We start from the raw sequence: 20,094 nt of genomic DNA, 5'->3' as shown, positions 1-20,094 counted from the left end.
TTCTCAAATTGGACTAATAAAAAATCTATCAAAACAGAAAAACAAAACAAAAGAAAAGAATCTACAGGAACTAAAAAGGAATTTTGGAGTTTAAGAAACATGAAATATCATGAAAAAAAAAATACTTCAGGAAAAAAGTGGTTTTAGGATTGAATAAGGCCGATTCCCTATATTTTTTGAAAACCGGTCCCCCCACCACTGATTTCCAATTCGGATAAGCAATTCTCAATCCAAACCTGTGATTTTTTAATAATCCAATGTGACGGAACTATGATTCACTCAGCACCATGACTTCATGTAACCATCACACAATACTAAGCTAAAGAGTTTGAGAGAGAGAGAGAGAGAGAGAGAGAGAGAGAGAGAGAGAGAGCAGTAGCAAGTTGAGGCCAAATCAGAATTCATTGAAATTCAAAAAAAGAAAAGCACTGAAAAAAAATTTAACAGCTAAAACTCATGCAACCTCCCTTTCAAAGTTTCAGGTGTCGGTCATATTACAATTTTCTCATCCTCAATTTATCATATAGAAGAAATTCTATCTTTACAAAAACCCCATAGAATTTCCACAAAAAAAGAACAACAAAACCAGCGGACAATGATTCTGCATCTTCCACTGAATTTGGTATTAACACCACCCTCCCAACAACCATAAAACAAAAAAATACCAACAAAACCGAGATAAAGGAAAAAAAAATATTATTAGAGTTACAAGAAATAACCAGGCCTTCTTGAGTCTCCATTAAAGAAGGGATGGGAAAGGGCCTCCCTTGCCTTGAGCCTCTGTGTGGGTTCATAGCGAAGGAGGCCCTGCAAAAGATCGATGAGATCTCCTGCAGAGTGGTCGACATGCTGCATAACCAGATTCTGCATATGCATTTTAGAATTCAGTTATCAGACCAACAATATTTGAAAGAGAGAGAGAGAGAGAGAGGTTTCCTATAAAGAGATCCTCCTAGTAACTTCAATTTATACGTATACTAGCAATAGAACATGCAACTTTAATCCATGTGCTATTTTTACAGATAAAAAATAATATACTGTTAAGAATTTATTGTTAAAAAGAGACTCGTGATTTATTCATTGTTTGAATACTCATGTTCTATCAATGTAAAAATTTTGATGAACACTTTTGGTTTAACTATTCCATGTACGTGCAAATATTTTACAAATGCAAATTTGAAGTTCTCAATGTAAGCTCGTAAGTTGCTAAAAGTAAAAAAAAAATTGACAATGTCTTTCCTTTTCTCTCGAGTCTCAAGTGATCATCTCTCCCTCTCTTTGCTTTCATCTCTATTTGTTTATTCAATGGTGAACAACGTGTCGACTGCTAAATTTCCATTTATCTAAGGGTGGCAACAGGTCGAGTAGCGTCCACGTCGACCCCGACCCCTACCCTACCCCTACCCCAACCCCAACCCTAACCCCAACCCCAACCCCAACCCCGATCTGGACCTGCAAACCCAAGACTAGAAATTTTAAAAAAAAATTAAGAATTCTTTTACGTATTATTTAATAGGGTGTGGTTAGTATAAAGTGAGGCTCAAAACAATCACATTAGAGCCGACATTTAAATAGTGTTGAAAAATGTGGTTTCAATACTGGAAATTTTTGTGATAGGCTTAAAATATATTTTTATCTTTAATTATAAAATTTAAAGCTTCAAAAATAATGTCGATAGTGCAGATCTATAAAAACTTGATAATTGACGGTCCAAAATGGGTTACAATATGCACTATTTCCAAAACTTGAAATCCTTTTTTGTCTCATGTCCATGCATCTTGATGTTGGATGATCAATTTGAGGATATTTGGACATCAAAACAACCTCTTCTAATGAAAATTTTGAGGTAGGCTCAATTTGATTGTTTAGAGCCTTGGCTCTATATAAACTTTTTTCTATTTAATATATATCTTTATATATTTTATATATTTAAAGCTAGGTCAGGATAGGTTGGGTCAACCCGGACCGCACTGGGCCCAACCCGATAGGGGTCCATACGAACCACAGACCCAGATCCGAAACCAACCAGCCAGGTCCAAAACATGGACCCGGACGCACGTCGATCCAATCCCATCAGGTCCACGGGTCAACTTGGCCCAATTGCCACCCCCACTTTCATCTCTCTTCTTTTGGTCTTTGTTTTTTATTTCTCCTCTCTCCCTCTCTTTGCAGATTTTTGTTTGCTCAATAAATCTACCCTTTTTTTCTAAATTTAAGTTTCATAAATAAAACTTAAGCGCATTCCTTTGGTAGCACATTTCAAACACCTAAAAGCTTTATTTTTTTTGGTAGCAAGTTGAGAGAGCATGACAGTCAATTTCTTGAAGGCTTAGAGAGTTCCATGAGAAAGAGTGGGTACTTAAAAGCTAGAAGTTACGCCTACCTGCTTTATATGTGTGTAAAAATCAATAATAAAATCAAACATATACTGTGTATGTGCATGGAAAAATAACAACCTAATATTGAATAGAGACCTGCCAACTTTTGAATAGTCAAATATAAAAGATGAATTAAAGAAAAAGGGATACAAATGTATATGCAAGATAAGATTACACAAAGAGCCAGTTTGGCTTTTCCTACTTCGATGTAACCTACGCTGAAGTACACTTGTAAGGTGATACAGCCAAGCATGCTAATATTCTAAGAAACTATAGGAATGGCATGAGATAAAAAAGCCCATACCCAAATTCACACATCTCTCTATGCCCTAAATCCTCTCTCTCTCTCTCATAATATTACTTTCTAAAATTAACAAAGATAGATGAACAAAAAAGATCACCACAAAGAGGAAAAATAAAATAAAATCTCTCGGTTAGGCAACTCATTTCTCTAACCCCACTTCTTATCTCGTTCTCATTCAAAAGAGTGTACTTCAACTCTCCCTATAAACCATTGTACTATGTTCTCCCTTCGAAACTCATATTTCTCTCTTTGTTAAGAGTGGACTTCAACTCTCACTATAAACCACTGCCCTATGTTCTCCTCTCCTCATATTTCTCTCTCTTTGTTAAGAGTGGACTTCAACTCTCCCTATAAACCACTGTCCTATGTTCCCCCCTTGAAACTCATAATTCTCTCTTTGTTTGTATATGTAGAGTCTATCCCAAGAGGTAAATTTAAATCCTCTCTCTTTAGTCAGATAAAACAATTTCTCTCTTTGTTTGTATGTGTATGTAGAGTATATCCCAAGAGGTAAATTTAAATCCTCCCTCTCTTTACTTCAGATAAAACAATTTGATGGGACAATGAAAATCCATGACAATGGGTCGTACCCCTTGTGGACTCATACCCGGACCCGGACCTGAGGGGTCCAAAAATATAATACCCGGACCTGAGGGGTCCAAAAATATAATACCCGTACCCGAGAGGGTTCTAAGGACCCGGGAAGCGGACCCGACATGCATTTTTTATGTATTAGATTTTAAACCTCCCCCACCCCTTTTATAGTTCTCATACCTCTATGAATTTGTTCACTTCTTCGATGTAGAATTAATCCCACCCACGTATTCTCTCTCTCTACACTTTTTTGAAGCGTATTAAAATCTTTTAAAAGCTGGGAACCATGCCACCCACCGTGCATGTGAAAACTGAAAAGCTTCCAAGAAAAAAACAAAGCATTAAGATAAAGACAACTAGCCTATTGCAAGAAAATGCGCATATAGCCCCATACATCTATACCCATATATGGCTGGCACGTGAAAACTGAAAAAACAACATTTGAGTCATTTTCAAGAAAAGTGCATTGGCCACACGTGGCAGTGAAATCCATACATATAGGTCTCTCTTGTTAAGAGGTCCTCTATTATATATAATAAATACTGGTCTGGGTACCCGCTAGGTCGGGTATAGCCATACCCGTACCCGAAATTGTTCGGGTATCACTTATTGGACCCGAACCCTACTTGTAGATCCAAAACTTGGATCCATACCCGGACCCATGTCGGGTATACTCGTCAGGTCTTGGGTCGGGTCCAGGTACCAGACCTAATATAGTATATACAATAGCTCATAAGAATTCCTACAAGCATTTTACTAAATCTTATGTCTCCAAACACTCATAATATACTGGACCTGAACCCGATTGAGACAAGACGAGTATACCCAACATGGGTCTAGGTTATGGATCCAAGTTTTGAACCCGCGGGTAAGGTCCGGGTCCAACAAGTGATACCCGAACAATTTTGGGTACCAAGATTACAGGTATGGCTATACCCGACCCAGCGGATACCCAGACCCGTATTTATTATATATAATAGATGACCCTCGTAACCAGAGAGACCTATATGTATGGACTTCACAGCCTTCCCCCGCCCCATTTATAGAGGTTACACCCCAATAACTATATACAACTTTTCAATGTGGGATTAATCCCATGGTAGCTTTATAAGAGACTTCACAGCCACGTACGGCCACTGCAAGAGAGAGGTTAGTTGTATCTCTAACATTTTTTCTTGGAAATGACTCAAATGTTGCTTTTTCAGATTTCACGTGCCGACCACATATGGGTATAGCCGTATGGGGCTAAAGGCATTCTCTTGCAATAGGCCGGCTGTCTTTATCTCAATGTGTTTTTCTTGAAAGCTTTTTCAGTTTTCACGTGCACGGTGGGTGAGATGGTTCCCAGCTTTTAAAAGATTTCAATGCATCCCAAAAAAAGTCTAGAGAGAGAGAGAATGTGTGGGTGGGATTAATCCCACATCCAAGAAGTGAACAAATTCATGGGGGTGTGAGAACTATAAAACGGGTGGGGGATGTTCAAAATCTAATACATAAAAAAAAGCTTGTCGGGCACGGGTTTGGGTCCTAGGTCCTTAGTACCCTCTCGGGTACGGGTATTGTATTTTTGGACTCGTCGGGTATGGGTCCACAAGTCTGACTCATCGGGGCACTTCGGGTACGAGTCCGAGTTCAATGGGATCCAACCCATTGCCACCGCTAGTGGTAAGAGATCATGTACCTTTTAGTTCTATGTTATATTATTGATATTAGTTCAATTATATTATTCTTTACCTTATAATATGGACTTTTATATATGAGTGTGGTTTGTATAAGGTTGAGGCCCTAAACAATCAAAGTAAGGGGCAACTTCAAATAGAGTCGAAATATGTGGTTTTAGTATCAAAAGTCTTTATGATGACCTGAAATTTTATTTTCATCTCTATTTATAAACTTTAAATATTAAAAAATAATGTAGATCGAGCAGATCTACGAACACTAGAAAATTGACGGTCTAGATAATACATTACAAGATGCACAATTTCCAAGACTTGAAATCTATTTTTTGTCATGTCCATAAATCTTGAGGTTGAGATGATCAAATTGAACGTTTTCAGCATCGAAACAACCTCATCTTGTGAATTTTTAAGGCAAGCCTTAATTTGATTGTTTAGGGTCTCACCTTTATATAAACAAATTCCTTTAGGTATATGCAATAACCGAACCTACTCCCGAAGCAATAACCAAACCTAGAAAACTTTTAAAGAATGACATATGTGCATGAACCTAACTCAGGCTATATATATATATATATATATGATGCTAGGATCAACCCATTAGCTGATGGAATAAGATAAGCCCAACGGCCCAGATTGTAATTTATAACTCAAAATCCAGTACTATAATTTTAAAATAAGCATTTGGTAATTTTAAAATAGATCCCTCAATTTTTAATTTAAACAACTTCTCAATCAGTCTTTTACTCAAGCGCACAATCATGACGGACATGTCATAAAACTAACTTTTGGCATTTCTCTTACTCACCAAGTAACTCTGGAACAGGTAAGGGCAATAAAAGCTTACACAGTTAATGATTGCATTTTAGTTTCTAATTTCACTAATTTTATGTTAAAAGACCATGAGATCCATTTTTTTAGAATAATAAAATGTTTCGCTAATTTTATATTTTCTTATAATTGTAGGTTATTTAATAAATATAGTGTTTTAACAAAATCCACTAAATTATTTTACAACTATTTAAAAATCCTTTTCAAAAATTTAATAAAAATTTCAATATTTGTGATTTTTTATATAAAACATTAATTTTTTTAAAAAAAATCATAATTAAAATAATTTCATTTATGAGCAATTTTTTAAAAGTTATGTTATTTAAGAAAATATAAGAATAAGATTTTAATATAAAAATTTTGATTTCTCTTAAAAAGAATCAAATTTAATTAAATATTAACTTTAAATCTTAATCAATTATTTATAACTTTATAAGTATAATATTACTTTACCAATAAAATTATAAAATTTTAGTTTTATTTGTTCTGATTCAAAATAAGCTTTTTACCTGATGTTACAGTTGAAAATTTTCAATATTACTTTTCCCTAAGTATCTCTAGAACCACGTTGACACCTAAACTCATGATACAAGTTGAGACACCTAAACTCATTATACAAGTTGAGTACATGGTGGTAAATTACCACCACAGACATAAGACATTGCATGCTCTAAGGAGCAATTTACATAAGATTACTATAAAAAAGGGTTATGTTAGGGTGCTCACACTATGGAGTAATTTATCATTCTACTCAATAATTTTTGATACTTTTATACCCTTGTTTTGTACATGGAGCATTTTTATAATAAAAGTATTTTTGGTCATTAAGAGGGGTGTGATTTCATCCACATGGGGTATGGCATCACCCACATGGAGCATTAAATACCACTAGTGTGCTCTATGTGGGTGATGTCACACCCTATATAGATGATGCCACATCCCTCATAATGACCAAAACTACCCTTATTAAAAAAATGATCCATATACAAAACAAGGGTATAAAAGTGTCTAAAACTTGTTGAGTAGAATAATAAATTACTCCATAGTGTGAACATCTAAACATAACCCATATATATATATATATATATATATATATATATATATATATATAGCGAGAGAGAGAGAGAAAGAATATAATTGGAAGTAGTGAGAAAAGATATGCGGATTTATAGCCTCACTGAAGGTATAACCCTTTACAAAGCAGAATAGAGGATTACGATTCATGTAGCCAACTCAAATAGTTCAGAAAAGGCTATGATGATATATATATGGGAAAGCTTTCTATGTTCTCCTACAACATAGAAGTTCTATCCTCCCCTTATCCAACCGTCCATTTTTTAATGGAGGGCTAAGATCGGCCCAATCACAATGTCACGTCTCTACATTGTTTTATTTTTATTTTCTTTTTCTATAAACTGTTTTGACACCAAATTTTGGACGTCCATTCTTCTATTAAACTCGCACTATCAAAAAATATAAAAAATATATTTTCAATAAAATAAAATGACCAAAATACCCCTGAAAGTTTCAAGGGGTATTTTGGTCATTATTTTTTATTGAAAAATTATTGTTAATATTTTTTATAGGTGCGCCCCAATGAGAAGATGGCACGTGCCAAATTTCATATTCAGCAAAATTGTTTTAAAAAATTAAAAATAAATACTTTGAGACGACGGATCTAAGATCAAACGGTTAGTGCCTCTCTTGATAAAAAATGGACGGCTGGATGATAAAGGGAGGATAGAACTTCTATGTTGTAGGGGCGACATAGAAAGCTTTCCCTCTCTCTCTCTCTCTCTCTCTATATATATATATATATAGGGTGCAATTTGTATAGAGCTGGGGTTCTAAACAATCAAAGTAAAGCCCACATTCAAATAGTGTCGAGAAATGTGGTTTCAATACTGGAAATCTTTCTGATAGCCTTAAAATATATTTTCTTCTTTAATTAAAAAATTTGAAGTTTAAAAAATAGTGTAGATCGAGCAGATCTATGAAAACTTGAAAAATTTAAAAAATTGACGGTCCAAAAATGCGTTACAAGATGAACTATTTTCAAAACTTGAAATTCATTTTTTCTCTCATGCACATGCATCTTGATGTCAAGATAATCAATTTGAGGATATTTGAGCATCAAAACAACCTCTTCTAGTGAACTTTTTGAGGTGGGCTCTAATTTGTTTGTTTAGAGCCTTGGCTCTATATAAACTTTTTCTATAAGTATATACAGGGAAAAGCTTGGGTTAGTCCACCAGCTTACAGCTACATATGAGCCCAACAGTCTAAATTCAATCTGGGCCAATCTGATAGTTACGACCTCATTTTGTATTTTAATTTTAATTTTTTTTTACAACTCCACATAAGTTGAAATTTTAAGCGTTCATTCTTCTCATCAAGGCAAACCTAATAATAATATTAAAAAATAATTCAAAAAAATAAATTAACCAAAATACCCCTGAAAATTTTAGTGATATTTTTATCCATTTAGTTTTTGCAAATTATTTTTTGATATTTTTCTTAGATTCTACTACTTTTACAGAATACACACCCAAAATTTCAAGTGATTTGAATTTTTTTAAAAAAATTAAATTTCAAATACGAAATGAGGTCATGATTGACCCAGATTAAATCTGAGCTGTTGGGCTCATATGTAGCTGTGAGCCAGTGGGCTAACCTCAACCTTTCCCATATATTATATATATAGATGGGTTTTGTTACACTACACCATGTTTGGTGTAAACACTTATCCTGCATACCAAAAAGTTGACCAAAATATACAAAAGGCCCAATATTTTATGTATTGTTTGTGAAGGCATTTTAGTCCTTTTCTACAATTAAAATATTGAGTTGAAAACCTTCTCCAAATCTCCATGCCACGTGGGAGGGGCAATTATAATAACCATTAAAATATTGGGGGCTCTTTTACTCTATAACCATTAAAATATTGGGGGCTATTTTTCTGTTTTAATGATAAAAATACTAAAATGCCCTCACAAACAATACATAAAGGGTGCGGTTTCTATAATAAACAATTCAATTAAGGCACACCTCCAAATTTACCATAATATGCAATTTTGGTGTAAAAATTCTTAGGATTATCACAGAATCTATTTTCATATCAAATTCTAAAATTGTAAGCTCAAAAAATGGTTAAAATCAAGTAGAACTATAAAGATATGAAAATCTTGAAAATGGACAGTCTAGATAATGTGTTGCAAGATGCACTATTTCTATGACTCAATCTTTTTTTTTTTCATATTCATACATCTCGATGTCAAGATGATCAATTAGAGGGTTTTTCAACATCTAAACAACCTTTTCCAATGGATTTTTATCAACTTTTGTTGTGCAGGATAAGCGTTTACACCAAACGTGGTGTAGCGTAACAAAACCATATATATATATATATATATATATATATATATATATATATATATGGCCAATGTTGTTCATGCAACAGTCGTATAATAATATAATGCAACAAACTTCAAAAACCATGCTAGGGCCATTTGTTTGATCTAAAATTTAAAATATACACTCTTTTCAATGTAATGAACAACCACAAAAAAGAAAAATTTGAAAATGCAACCTAGTCTAGTATCTTTTTAGCCCAATTTGGTGAGATATTGAGATGTTTATATCTAGGCCTTAGAATGATCCTTTTTTGTTCTAAATTTTTTAGATAATTTTATTATCATTAGATTAACAATATTAAGGAAGAAAAAAATGATTTTGAATTCAAAAAGGCCTAGATCTTGAAATTTATCCAATAGACAGTCTAAATTCATTGTTGGAGGGGACTCATTTTGACCATATATAGGGTGCAATTTTTATTTTTTTTAACTTATTTTTTTTTATATTGATTATTGAGATGAAGAGAGTGAATGTGCAAAATTTTGGATCATACAAATACCACAAACATGGTTTTTTAGAAGTGTGGTTGCATTATATTATGATACAATCGTTGCATGAAATCACTGCCTTATATATATATATGAAAAAAGTATACAATGAACCATTTATCTTTGGTACAAGGCGGTCATAATTAATCTTGACCATTGGATGTGAAATTGGATGGTTGCATTTATGCTATTAACTAAGCTCGAAGTTCAAAAAGAATTTTTTCGAACTTTGTAACACACTCAAGCTATCAAATTTCATATTGGATGGTTATAAGTAATTGTGACCTCCTTGTATCAAAAGCAAATACGTCTCATTGTATACATTTTCATATATATATATATATATATATATATATATATATATATATAATATGGTTATATTAGAGTGCTCACACTATCGAGTAATTTATCATTGTACTCAACAATTTTGGATACTTATATATCCTTATTTATACATGGAGTATTTTATTAGTAAGAGTATTTTTTGTCATTTGGTAAGGTGTGATTCATCCATGTAGAATGTGATATACCTACATGGACACACTAGTGGCATTTAATGCTCGATGTGGTGATGTCATACTCATGTGGATGATGTCACACCCCTCCAAGTGATCAAAAATACCCCTGTAAAAAAATTCTCCATATATAAAACAAGAGTATATAAGTGTCCAAAATTGTTGCGTACGATGACAAATTACTTCATAGTGTGAACACCTTAACATATATATATATATATAGGATTAGCCCATTAGCTCATATGAACATATGAACCAACGTCCCAGATTGAATTTGGGCCGAACTGACGATCACGGATGTTCTGTAGTGTTTGAATTTTAGTTTTTTTTCTACAAATCCAATTCACTTGAAATTTTAGGCGTATGTTCATAAAAAATAAGTGAATCTTTGAAAAATATCAAAAAAATATTTTACATATATAAATTAACCAAAATGCCCTTGAAAAGTTTTGGGGGGTATTTTGGTCATTTTGTTTTTCGCGAATAATTTTTTTTATATTTTTATTAGGTGTGCCTTGATGAGAATAACACACACCTAAAATTTCTAGTGGTTTGGATTTGTATAAAATAAAATAAAATTCAAGCACTACCGGACATCTACGATCCTCAGATCGGCTCAGATTCAATCTGGGTCATTGAGCTCATATGTTTATATGAGTTAGTGGGCTGATCCCATCTTTTTCCTATATATATATACATATATATATATATGGAAATGAGTACAAATATATATGAAAATGTATACAATGAGACCATTTGCTTTTGATACAAGGTCACAGTAACTATTGTTGATTGCTAGATGTGAAATTGGGTGATTGAGGATATGTTATTGATTGGGCACAAAGTCCAAAATAAAATTTCTTGAATATTGTGATACATTTCAATGTATCGGATTTTACATCCAATGGCTAAAAATGATTGTGACCTCGTGCTAAAGGTAAATGGTCTCGTAGTATATAACCCTGCATATATATATATATATATATATATATATATATATATATATATATGAGATTGTGTACTATGAGACCATTTATTTTTAGTACATAGAGGTCACAATCATTTTAAGCCATTGGATGTGAAATCCAATAGATTGAAGTGTCTCACAAAATTCAAGAAATTTTATTTTGTACTTTGTGCCCAACCAATGCCATCTTCCCAACCATCCAATTTCATATCTCATGAACAACAATAATTGTGAGCTCCTTGTATCTACTGTAAATAGTCTCATAGTATACAATTTCTATATATATATATATATATATATATATATATATATATAGGGAAAAGATGGGATTAGCCCACTAGCTCATATGAACATATAAGCGCAACGGCCCAAATTGAATCTGGGCTGATCTGACGATCACGGATGTCCGATAGTGCTTGAATATTTTTTTTATACATATCCAAATCACTTGAAATTTTAGGTGTGTGTTCTTCTCATCAAGGCGCACCTAATAAAAATATAAAAAAAAGTATTTGCCAAAAATAAAATGATCAAAATACCCCCCGAAACTTTTCGGGGGTATTTTGGTCAATTTATTTCATGTAAAATATTTTTTTGATATTTTTCAAAGATTCACCTATTTTTGATGAACACATGCCTAAAATTTCAAGTGATTTGGATTAGTAGAAAGAAAACTAAAATTCAAACACTACTAGACATCCATGATCGTTAGATCGGCCCAGAATCAATTTGAAACGTTGGGCTCATATGTTCATATGAGCTAGTGGGCTAATCCCATCTTTTGCCATATATATATATATATATATATATATATATGAAAGAGACTATGCAACGCCTATGGGTGAAAATGAACAGTATTTTTGCCCATAGGCTTGGCATTGTCCGATTTTTTCGGACGGTGTGGACTAAAAAACCACCACAACGGTATTTTTTCATGCAAAAAAATATGGGCAACGGCCACGGCTCCTGTAGATCTGTGGCAGTTTTTAAAGCAAAACCACCACAGATTAAGAATTAATAATGTTGCAGGCAAACACTATTCAATTTTGCCTATAGGCATTTTTAAGAGTTTTACTATATATATATATATATATATATATATATATATATATATATAGAGAGAGAGAGAGAGAGATCTCATATAAAAAGAATCTTGTGCCTTATCTATAATAACGTTCTGCAAACCAATCTCATTTTGGAAATTTTCAGCCTCAGTGACATTCTGATTTCATAAACCGGCAACCAATCCTATTTTATTCAGTTGTCCAATGACATTTTATTGAAAGCCAAGAGGGCTTTCATTTTACAAGCATTATCATTAGAAAGAGAAAATACCACTCTTGAAAGAAAATGTAGGATTAATATCTCGAAGTAATATTTTTGTGAAGTATAAAGAGTAGCAGACAGTAATTACTTACCACTCAGAATATTAAATTGGAAACTTCAACTATAAATTACCTGAAGGCGAGGCAACTTCCAGACTGCTCTCATACTTTCTCTCGAAGCAGCTCCTTCAGGCCAGTCTAGTCTCATTCCTTGTCTGAAGTACTTCTCTGCCCGTCGACTGTATAACCACCCACATAGAAGGAGTCATGTCTCTCTCTCTCTCTCTCTCTCTCTCTCTCTCTCTCTCAAACACACACACACATACACACACACAAATGCACACACACAAAGGAACAAGCAAACATACACACCCACAGAGCAAGGTAATAACTCAATAGTCATAAATGATAATAGAAGTGAGAAGTTCCACTAAAACACAAAGGACATCAACCCAGAGAGTTATAATCAGGTACAGTTGAAGCACCAACTCCCTCCCTCCCTCGCAAATACACACACTAGTACACATGCAAAGAGATAGAGATGATAATTTGACATTCAATTGCAGCTAGAGGCAATAAGAACGCTCCACACCAAAAGGTAAAGGGGATAAATCCCATAAAGAGAGTTAAACAAGAACATAGGAATAAGTGTAGTATCAATTTTCAGTCATGTTTCTTATTTCTCTTGAGATGTATACTTTTTTTTGCTAATGGAAACTTGAACGTACTCAGCTCTGATCAACATGTGCTGTGGAAGTGGTCCTAATACCCTTTCCATCATGGCCAAATGTTCCAAGTTTTCATGAGTTTGAAACAGTGCTTCGCCCTGCAAATAAAATAATATAACATAAGAAATGGAGCCAAAAAATTATATATACCAAATAGAATGCAAATGCTGTAACTTTTGTCAATATTTCATTGATGTGGAGGATTGGACAAGATGGCAGCTCAAGGGTAATATGATTGCCTGATTCTTAAAGGGACTTAAGTGAGATACATTCCAATAATACAAAAAGAGTCAGCAAGGAATGAAAAGAACAATTTTAAATAAGTTAACCTATATCAAAATTCCATAAATTCCTAATATACAAAGCATACACCCCAATATTTTTATTCTCTGGGATGATCAATAAAAGAACAAGACAAAAGGTTCTTCAAATTATGGGTAGTCAAACTTCAATAAGTATCACTAAATAGGCGCAAAATAAATTCAGAGACACGCCTTTCAATTAGAATGGAAAAAAGTTCTCTTCTTTTTTTATAAGACAAAGAAACTTATGCTCCTCACAGAGCAACCTAATTAATTATTTTTATAAGATAAAGAAACTCCATTAGATGCAAATATTTAAACTCACTGAGCAAAGCTCCACCAATATACAGCCAACACTCCACATGTCACAAGGGTAACTCCATCCCAACCCTAAAAATCAAGTAAAACAACACATTAATAACATGCACAAAGAAACAAGTTCTAAAAACTTGAAAATAAATGTTCCAAAAGCCCGGAATTAACATTTCACTTGCTTTCAACAAGTCAGGAGAAAGTTACCCAGAATAACCTCAGGTGCACGATAATGCCTAGTAGACACCACATAGCTGTGATCTTGATGTTCATATGTTGTACTGCCAAAGTCAATGAGCTTGATTGCACTTGATCTAGGCAATTTCTTAAAATAGGAACCCTCCCTTGCAGTTCGAGAGGAATACTTAATCACCCAAAGAAGATGGGGGGAAACAAAACACAAGGGAACATCAGCCAACCTTTCACGCTCACAGATGATTTTGAAGATAAGGAAAAACATTCTACTTAATACCCAACATTTCAAGCTTAAATGTTTGTCGTACACGATAACCCGCATTTCAAGCTTAAATGCTTATATCTTCAGGTTTAAGAAGGGTGATAAAAAATATTCAGGGTTCATTTTCATGCCACCCCAAAACATGCTTTGGAGCTGTTGGGTGGCTTCTTAGGTCACGATGTGGTTCAAGTGGTTCCTTTGGCTGCCATATTTGAACACCGTACCGATATGGTTCAAGTGGTTCCTTTGGCTGCCATCTTTGAACCCCGAGTACGGTGTTAGCTCACTCACAAAACACTTCCATTTTGTGAGAGATGAAAATTGCAAATGCCAGTTTTCATCCCACTTGCAGAATGCTGTCATTTTTAGGTTCAATGGATACTGCTAGACCAACATGTACATCGAGAACCAAACTGGGTGTCAGATTTTGAACCAAACTATGGTCCAAAACTCCAAATAAGTTGTATACCATATATTCATTTGAGATTTAGAAAATCATAATTTATTGAGCTTCATAGTTTACGCCAAAATTAACTAAATTTTCAGCTTCAATTCACCCAGAATTCTGGGAGAAAAGAAAAAGGTAGCCATCAATAAAAATGTTAGAAAATTAACTTCAAATTTTTCTTATCAATTTCAGCCAAAATATAGAGAAAGGCATTTAGAAACCTTGTCATACTCAACATATTCACCTGATATACGCCTAATTTCATAAACATGCTTTAAATAGCTTGGAGGCAAAAATAGTATACCTTATATTCTGGCACCTTAACATAATCCGGAGAAACAAGGAGGACATTTTCCGGCTTCAAGTCAGTGTGAATAAGCCGTAGCTCATGCATGACTGTGAACAAGTCCAATAAGATATGAGAAGCACAAAGGGGATATGGTAAGGAGATTAACCAACAAGAACGATAAAATGTCAAAGCTCTAAATATTGGGAGATCCTAGTAAAAGATCGTCTCAACTTCAAAGTAAAATATAGAGAAATAGTTGAAGTATTGTCCACACACATGCTACACACTCCAACATTTGTCTGCCAAGGTCTCGCACTAGATCAATGGGAAATGATTGGTAACTGTTTTTCCGTAGAAAATCGTATAAGCTTGGCCCAAGCTTCTCAAATACCTGTTAAACCATTTACAATTCATCCAAGTTTTAACTCCAAGTAAATGGGGAGTGAGTATACATTGCCATCACAAATTAATAAAAAAACACAAATACTTACAATACAGATATGATTACGATAGTCAAACCAATTCCGTATTTGCACACAACTGCAAAGAGTGAAATTCCTTACACGAAATCCATTTAAAAGAGCTTCCGACCAACAGGTAGCAACAACCATTGGAGAAAGGAAAAATTTTAAACAAAGTACATCTTAAGTCGAAACCCCTACCGAGTGCCTCCTGGATCATGTCTTGCAAGCTGCTGAAGGACATCTATTTCAATCATGGCAGCTTCACGATACTTCTGCATAGAACGCACAATTTTGATGGCCACCATTTCTCTCTTTTCCTGGTCCCAGCATTCCAAAACTTGCCCAAATGTGCCTACAATATTAGCAAAACAGGAAAAGAAAACCATCCAATGAATAAATAATTTCATCGCAAAGTATGGAAGTTATAAAACTTATGCAATTTCGTCATAACTGAACGAGTTTAAAAATAGAAAAGAATAGAGACATAATTCTATTTCCATTTTGACTACAATTCTATTTCCAATTTGATTGCAAATCTAAAGCAGGTAAAGTAACAGTGAATGATGGTTACACCACCCTGTGGTTCAAATATTAAAGTTTTCAACAGTATAACAGGGGGTTCAAAGTGCAGCACAGAGCACCACAAATCAGACAAATTTTACAAAGCAGATGCCCTAAGGTAATAGGAAAAATATTATAAATCCAGCTAAATTCAGTATAATTTGGCCAGTTTTCTCAAAGGCCCATTCTTTTGGGGGTGGGGGAATTTTAAAATATATATGTGTGCATTTTAAATGCATTATGAAGTTTGAGCAAGTTTGGCTAATTTCGGGATAAAGATCCATTTCTAGATAATGAGGATTGGCCAGACTGTTGAACATTAGAAACACCCCAATAATTTTCCATCAATCTAGAAACACCCAAACAGTTCTGAATGCCAGAAGCTGGTTTCATCAGATTTCCATCCAAACAAAGACCCCGCACATAGGAGGATACTTTTGTTGAAAGTAACCGAATTTTTCATATCTGAATGAAACAATACTTAACTAAGGGTCATAGCTATACAGAATTCAGCTGAAGATCGATTATGGTGATCAAGCATAGTAGTAATCAGAGCATGGATGCAAACAAAGATGAAAACAACTAAAAAAGAACTCAATATCTTTGCTTAACAAACAAGAGAATCAGAGCAGTAATCCCACATATAGATATGGAATGGAAGCTAACAACCAGAAAGAACAATTTAAGAAGATGCTAACCTTCACCCATCTTGCTGTGGATCCTATCTGCAATGACACAAAAGAAGCAAGGTATAAGTGAAAAACTAAAAACTATATCAATTGCGATGCAAAAAGAAGAAAATAGAGGGAGATAGATTCCCAAACGAAGAGAAAGAAAATCAGTCTGCACTCTTACTTTTTTAAAGGTATAGAGGAAAGTACATAACTTTTCACTATGAAGGACAAATAGAGAAATTCAAAACTTCAAAATTTTGGCACAAGTGTAATTCGTATAAAAATGCCATGTCAATCTCCAGACCACCCATGGAAACAGGGAATAAGAAGCATTTTTAGAACTAACAAAAGCACTGTAATGCATGCTTCCGATCAGATATGCCAAATTAATGCAACATGCAACAAGAAGTAAATGCAATGCCCTAGCAACTCGCTCTTGACTCAGCTAAAATCCTTCATTAAAGCTAAAATATGGCTAAAATTTTGAAGTATCTTCTAGTCTACACCAGGCAAGAAAATAGATACTAACATGGGTACACAAAACATAAAAACTGAAACAACAGGACAATAAATACACCACACTAAAAGAAAGGGAAAACAATGGGATTATCACGGGGAAAATATTGCAATAGATAATGGGGCCATCACCATTCAATGAGATGATGGACGATGATGGAGAGAGTAGGCACCATGGTTGGGCTCATGGCCCTTTCTGGTGGATTCCATTTTCTGCCCATCACTGTTAATCATTTCAAAGGATGGTGAAAACCAAATGGACCATGATATTTCCATGGTGATTCGGATCGATCATATAATGTATGCTGTAAATGCAAGAATAGCATCAAAATATGGTGATAAAACGTAATTACAGCGTGAGGTTAGGTTATCCCCAATTGCAAAAACGTAATGGCCGTCCTTATCATCAGGTCGCCGAGGAGGGGAAACATTACGAGCCACTCCCTTGAAATATAAAGAAGAATAGATATCGTCTAAGACTGGCCCATGCCCAACTTCTTGCCGACAATATAAACCTGGATACGCCTACACACAACCATTTCAACCCATTTTTCTATAGATCAAATGTCAAGGTAATCACCTTATATTTCACCCTCGTGGTATAAAATGAGGCATTAACAACAATAAGTCTTCAAAAGCATACAATGAATATTCCAAGTTTTTGCCATATAGCCCTTCCGTTTCAAAAAGAAATATGAGAAATAGAAGTTGCAATGACCAGAGTTCAGACCAGTTAGGTTATCAGTTGAGCTCAATTTGGTCAAACGTCCATTTAAAACAGTCAAGATAAGACTCTACTACTGCTCATAACAGGGTATCTAATCAAGGTCATCAAAAAAGAGAATGTACAATCATAGCCCACGAAAAAATAGAGGTCCAAGGTAAACAGAAACAGGAAACAGGTCCTGAATAAATATAATGCATTTTTTAGCCACTTACAAGAGGAATAAATGGGAAATCAATCGATTTATAATGAATTTAACAAGATCTATCGGCATTCGTTGAGAAACCACAATCATATGTCAGTGAGAGAGAGATAGAGATGTCAAGAAGAGATTGAACACAGTGCACCGGCCATGACAATTTCAGGAGAACAAGATATGATACCTGAATGACGAAAATATTGCTATTTTAGCAAAACGAAAAACATTATCAAGAGAATAGCAAAAGATGTTATGAATGGCTCAAAAATCTCCTGTTAATATCAGTTGATGTATTATTTCCAGAAGGTATAAAACTATCCTAATATAAAAACTTAAAGAGAAAGAAAAAAAGCGTGACATCTTCGCAACTTTAGTTATCATTTATCAATTAAAACCATTTGTAATCGGGTGAAAAAAGGATCAAGAAATCAGGGAATAGGTTACTACATGAATTTTCAACCACGACCCAATAAAATAATTAAAATAGATCAAAATGTTCTTTAAAAAGTAAAAATTGGAGTTTCTGGATGAAAAATAAACGCAAACATCAACAAAATACAGATGGAAAACTTTCAATATAAAAATGTAACTCTAACAAAAAAAAATGAAAAAGAAAAAGCAATAAAATAGATTTCTCGGAAATCAAATTGTAATCCCCTGATAAAATGAGATACTTGATCAAACATTCCAATATGCCTCATAAAGGGCAGATCTAAATATACTTTATGCCAATACAATGTGCAAAAAAAAATATTAACACGAGGAGAGGGACTTGGATCTACCTTTAAGGAAGGAGGAGGAACGTCCCAAGTTAACCTAGGCCTTTTCCTAGGGCGCCTGTCCATGTTCGTGTGTGGAAACTCTGTAATCCATTGGGTCTCCATTTAAAGACCGATTCTTGTTGAAAAAGATTGAACAGAGAGAAAAAAATAGTGAGAATTGCGGAGAGATGATAAGGAAAGAGAAAGGAATGGGAGAAAGATAAAAGTTATAGAGATTCTTGAGGGAGGTAATTGAGGCAGGGTGAGAAAAAAGTTAAGAGATTTGCAGAGAGCTGCTAAAGAGAGAATGAACACGACCAATTCTAGAGAGAGAAATAAGAAAAAGAGAGAGAGATTCCGATTGAGAATTTACATAGAGGTACTCCTCTTGAGAACTTAGAGGGAGAGGAGATCAAAAGAGATGCTAATTGAGAGAGAGAGGAGAGAGAAAGAAGAATAAAAGAGGAGCTAATGGAGAGAGAGACCAGGATAGGGAGAGGAAAGAATACAAAAATCATAACGCTACACATTCTAAAGCAAGCCCGGAACGATAAAGGTTTCGTCTCACATTTCTCCCCGGAACTAATTTCTATACAAACACACCCCCAGAAAAAAAACGCTTTTGGGCGAAAATGCTGTTATCGTACACAAAAAACAATTCCCCCAAGAAAAAAAGCTTTTTAGCCGAAAATACTCTTCTAGTATACAAAAATCATTTTACCATGTTCACTTTTGGACCCAATGGTACAATGCTGAAGTGCACAATCACATTGCCAAGAGTGCACAAGTCTTGGGCTACACTACGATAACTACCAAATTGAAACTGAGTACGGCTATACAGTCTGTGTCAGAACCCTGAAATTCAATAACATTTAGTGCTATAGTGCTACTGCTGTACCACACTTTACAAAGTGTCGGAGCACACTTACACAATACTAGAGCACTACTCATTGATCGTATTTACACAGTGCCGGAGCCCCTATTTTAGTGAGATAGATGAAAGAAAAGTGGGAGTAAAGTAAAGGTAAGGCAGGGTAGTGTACATATTTTTAATTTTTTATTTGATTGGGGTATTTGCGTTGAAAGTATATTATGGAAAAAAATGAAAGAGAAAGTTAGGTTGAGAGTAAGTTGTATAGAACATGTAGTTTATGGGGTTTTTTTTTT

General features: G+C 34.3%; 1 protein-coding gene across 4 annotated transcripts; it reads right to left on the bottom strand.

The window, feature by feature from the left end:
* Positions 1-439: 439 nt before the first annotated feature.
* LOC18447514 (serine/threonine-protein kinase AFC1) lies at positions 440-19,673 on the bottom strand. 4 transcript variants are annotated; one of them, XR_016042262.1, is made up of 13 exons: positions 18,949-19,673; positions 17,597-17,768; positions 16,752-16,778; positions 15,691-15,844; positions 15,520-15,568; positions 15,305-15,419; positions 15,044-15,135; positions 14,042-14,198; positions 13,848-13,912; positions 13,221-13,318; positions 12,626-12,731; positions 10,220-10,309; positions 440-864 (listed from the first exon to the last, which is right to left on the bottom strand). XR_016042262.1 is itself a non-coding variant. In XM_088849196.1 (12 exons), exons 1-12 carry the CDS (start codon positions 19,048-19,050, stop codon positions 706-708), a joined length of 1,296 nt encoding a protein of 431 aa, XP_088705322.1. In that variant the 5' UTR covers positions 19,051-19,673; the 3' UTR covers positions 440-705. The 4 variants fall into 4 exon arrangements, 3 of the variants coding, with proteins under 3 accessions (XP_088705322.1, XP_088705323.1, XP_088705324.1); XM_088849196.1 differs by lacking the exon at positions 10,220-10,309; XM_088849197.1 differs by lacking the exons at positions 10,220-10,309; positions 17,597-17,768 and having other exon boundaries at positions 18,949-19,495.
* Positions 19,674-20,094: the final 421 nt, after the last annotated feature.

Source organism: Amborella trichopoda, chromosome 10 (genome assembly GCF_054954075.1).
Source record: "Amborella trichopoda isolate Santa Cruz 75 chromosome 10, AtrichopodaSantaCruz75HAP2 v2.0, whole genome shotgun sequence".
Lineage (NCBI taxonomy): Eukaryota > Viridiplantae > Streptophyta > Magnoliopsida > Amborellales > Amborellaceae > Amborella > Amborella trichopoda.
The sequence above is the reverse complement of the archived record's forward strand: the minus strand, read 5'-3'. Positions and strand labels throughout refer to the sequence as shown.

Bases quoted from the DNA above. Each gene is read 5' to 3' on its own strand.
- LOC18447514 (XM_088849196.1), bottom strand. From the start codon at position 19,050: ATGGAGACCCAATGGATTACAGAGTTTCCACACACGAACATGGACAGG. The intron at 13,913-14,041 runs GTAACTTTCTCC...CTTGATTTTTAG, and splicing joins TGCACCTGAGGTTATTCTGG to GGTTGGGATGGAGTTACCCT. The intron at 865-12,625 runs GTAATTTATAGT...ATGCATATGCAG, and splicing joins GGAAGTTGCCTCGCCTTCAG to AATCTGGTTATGCAGCATGT.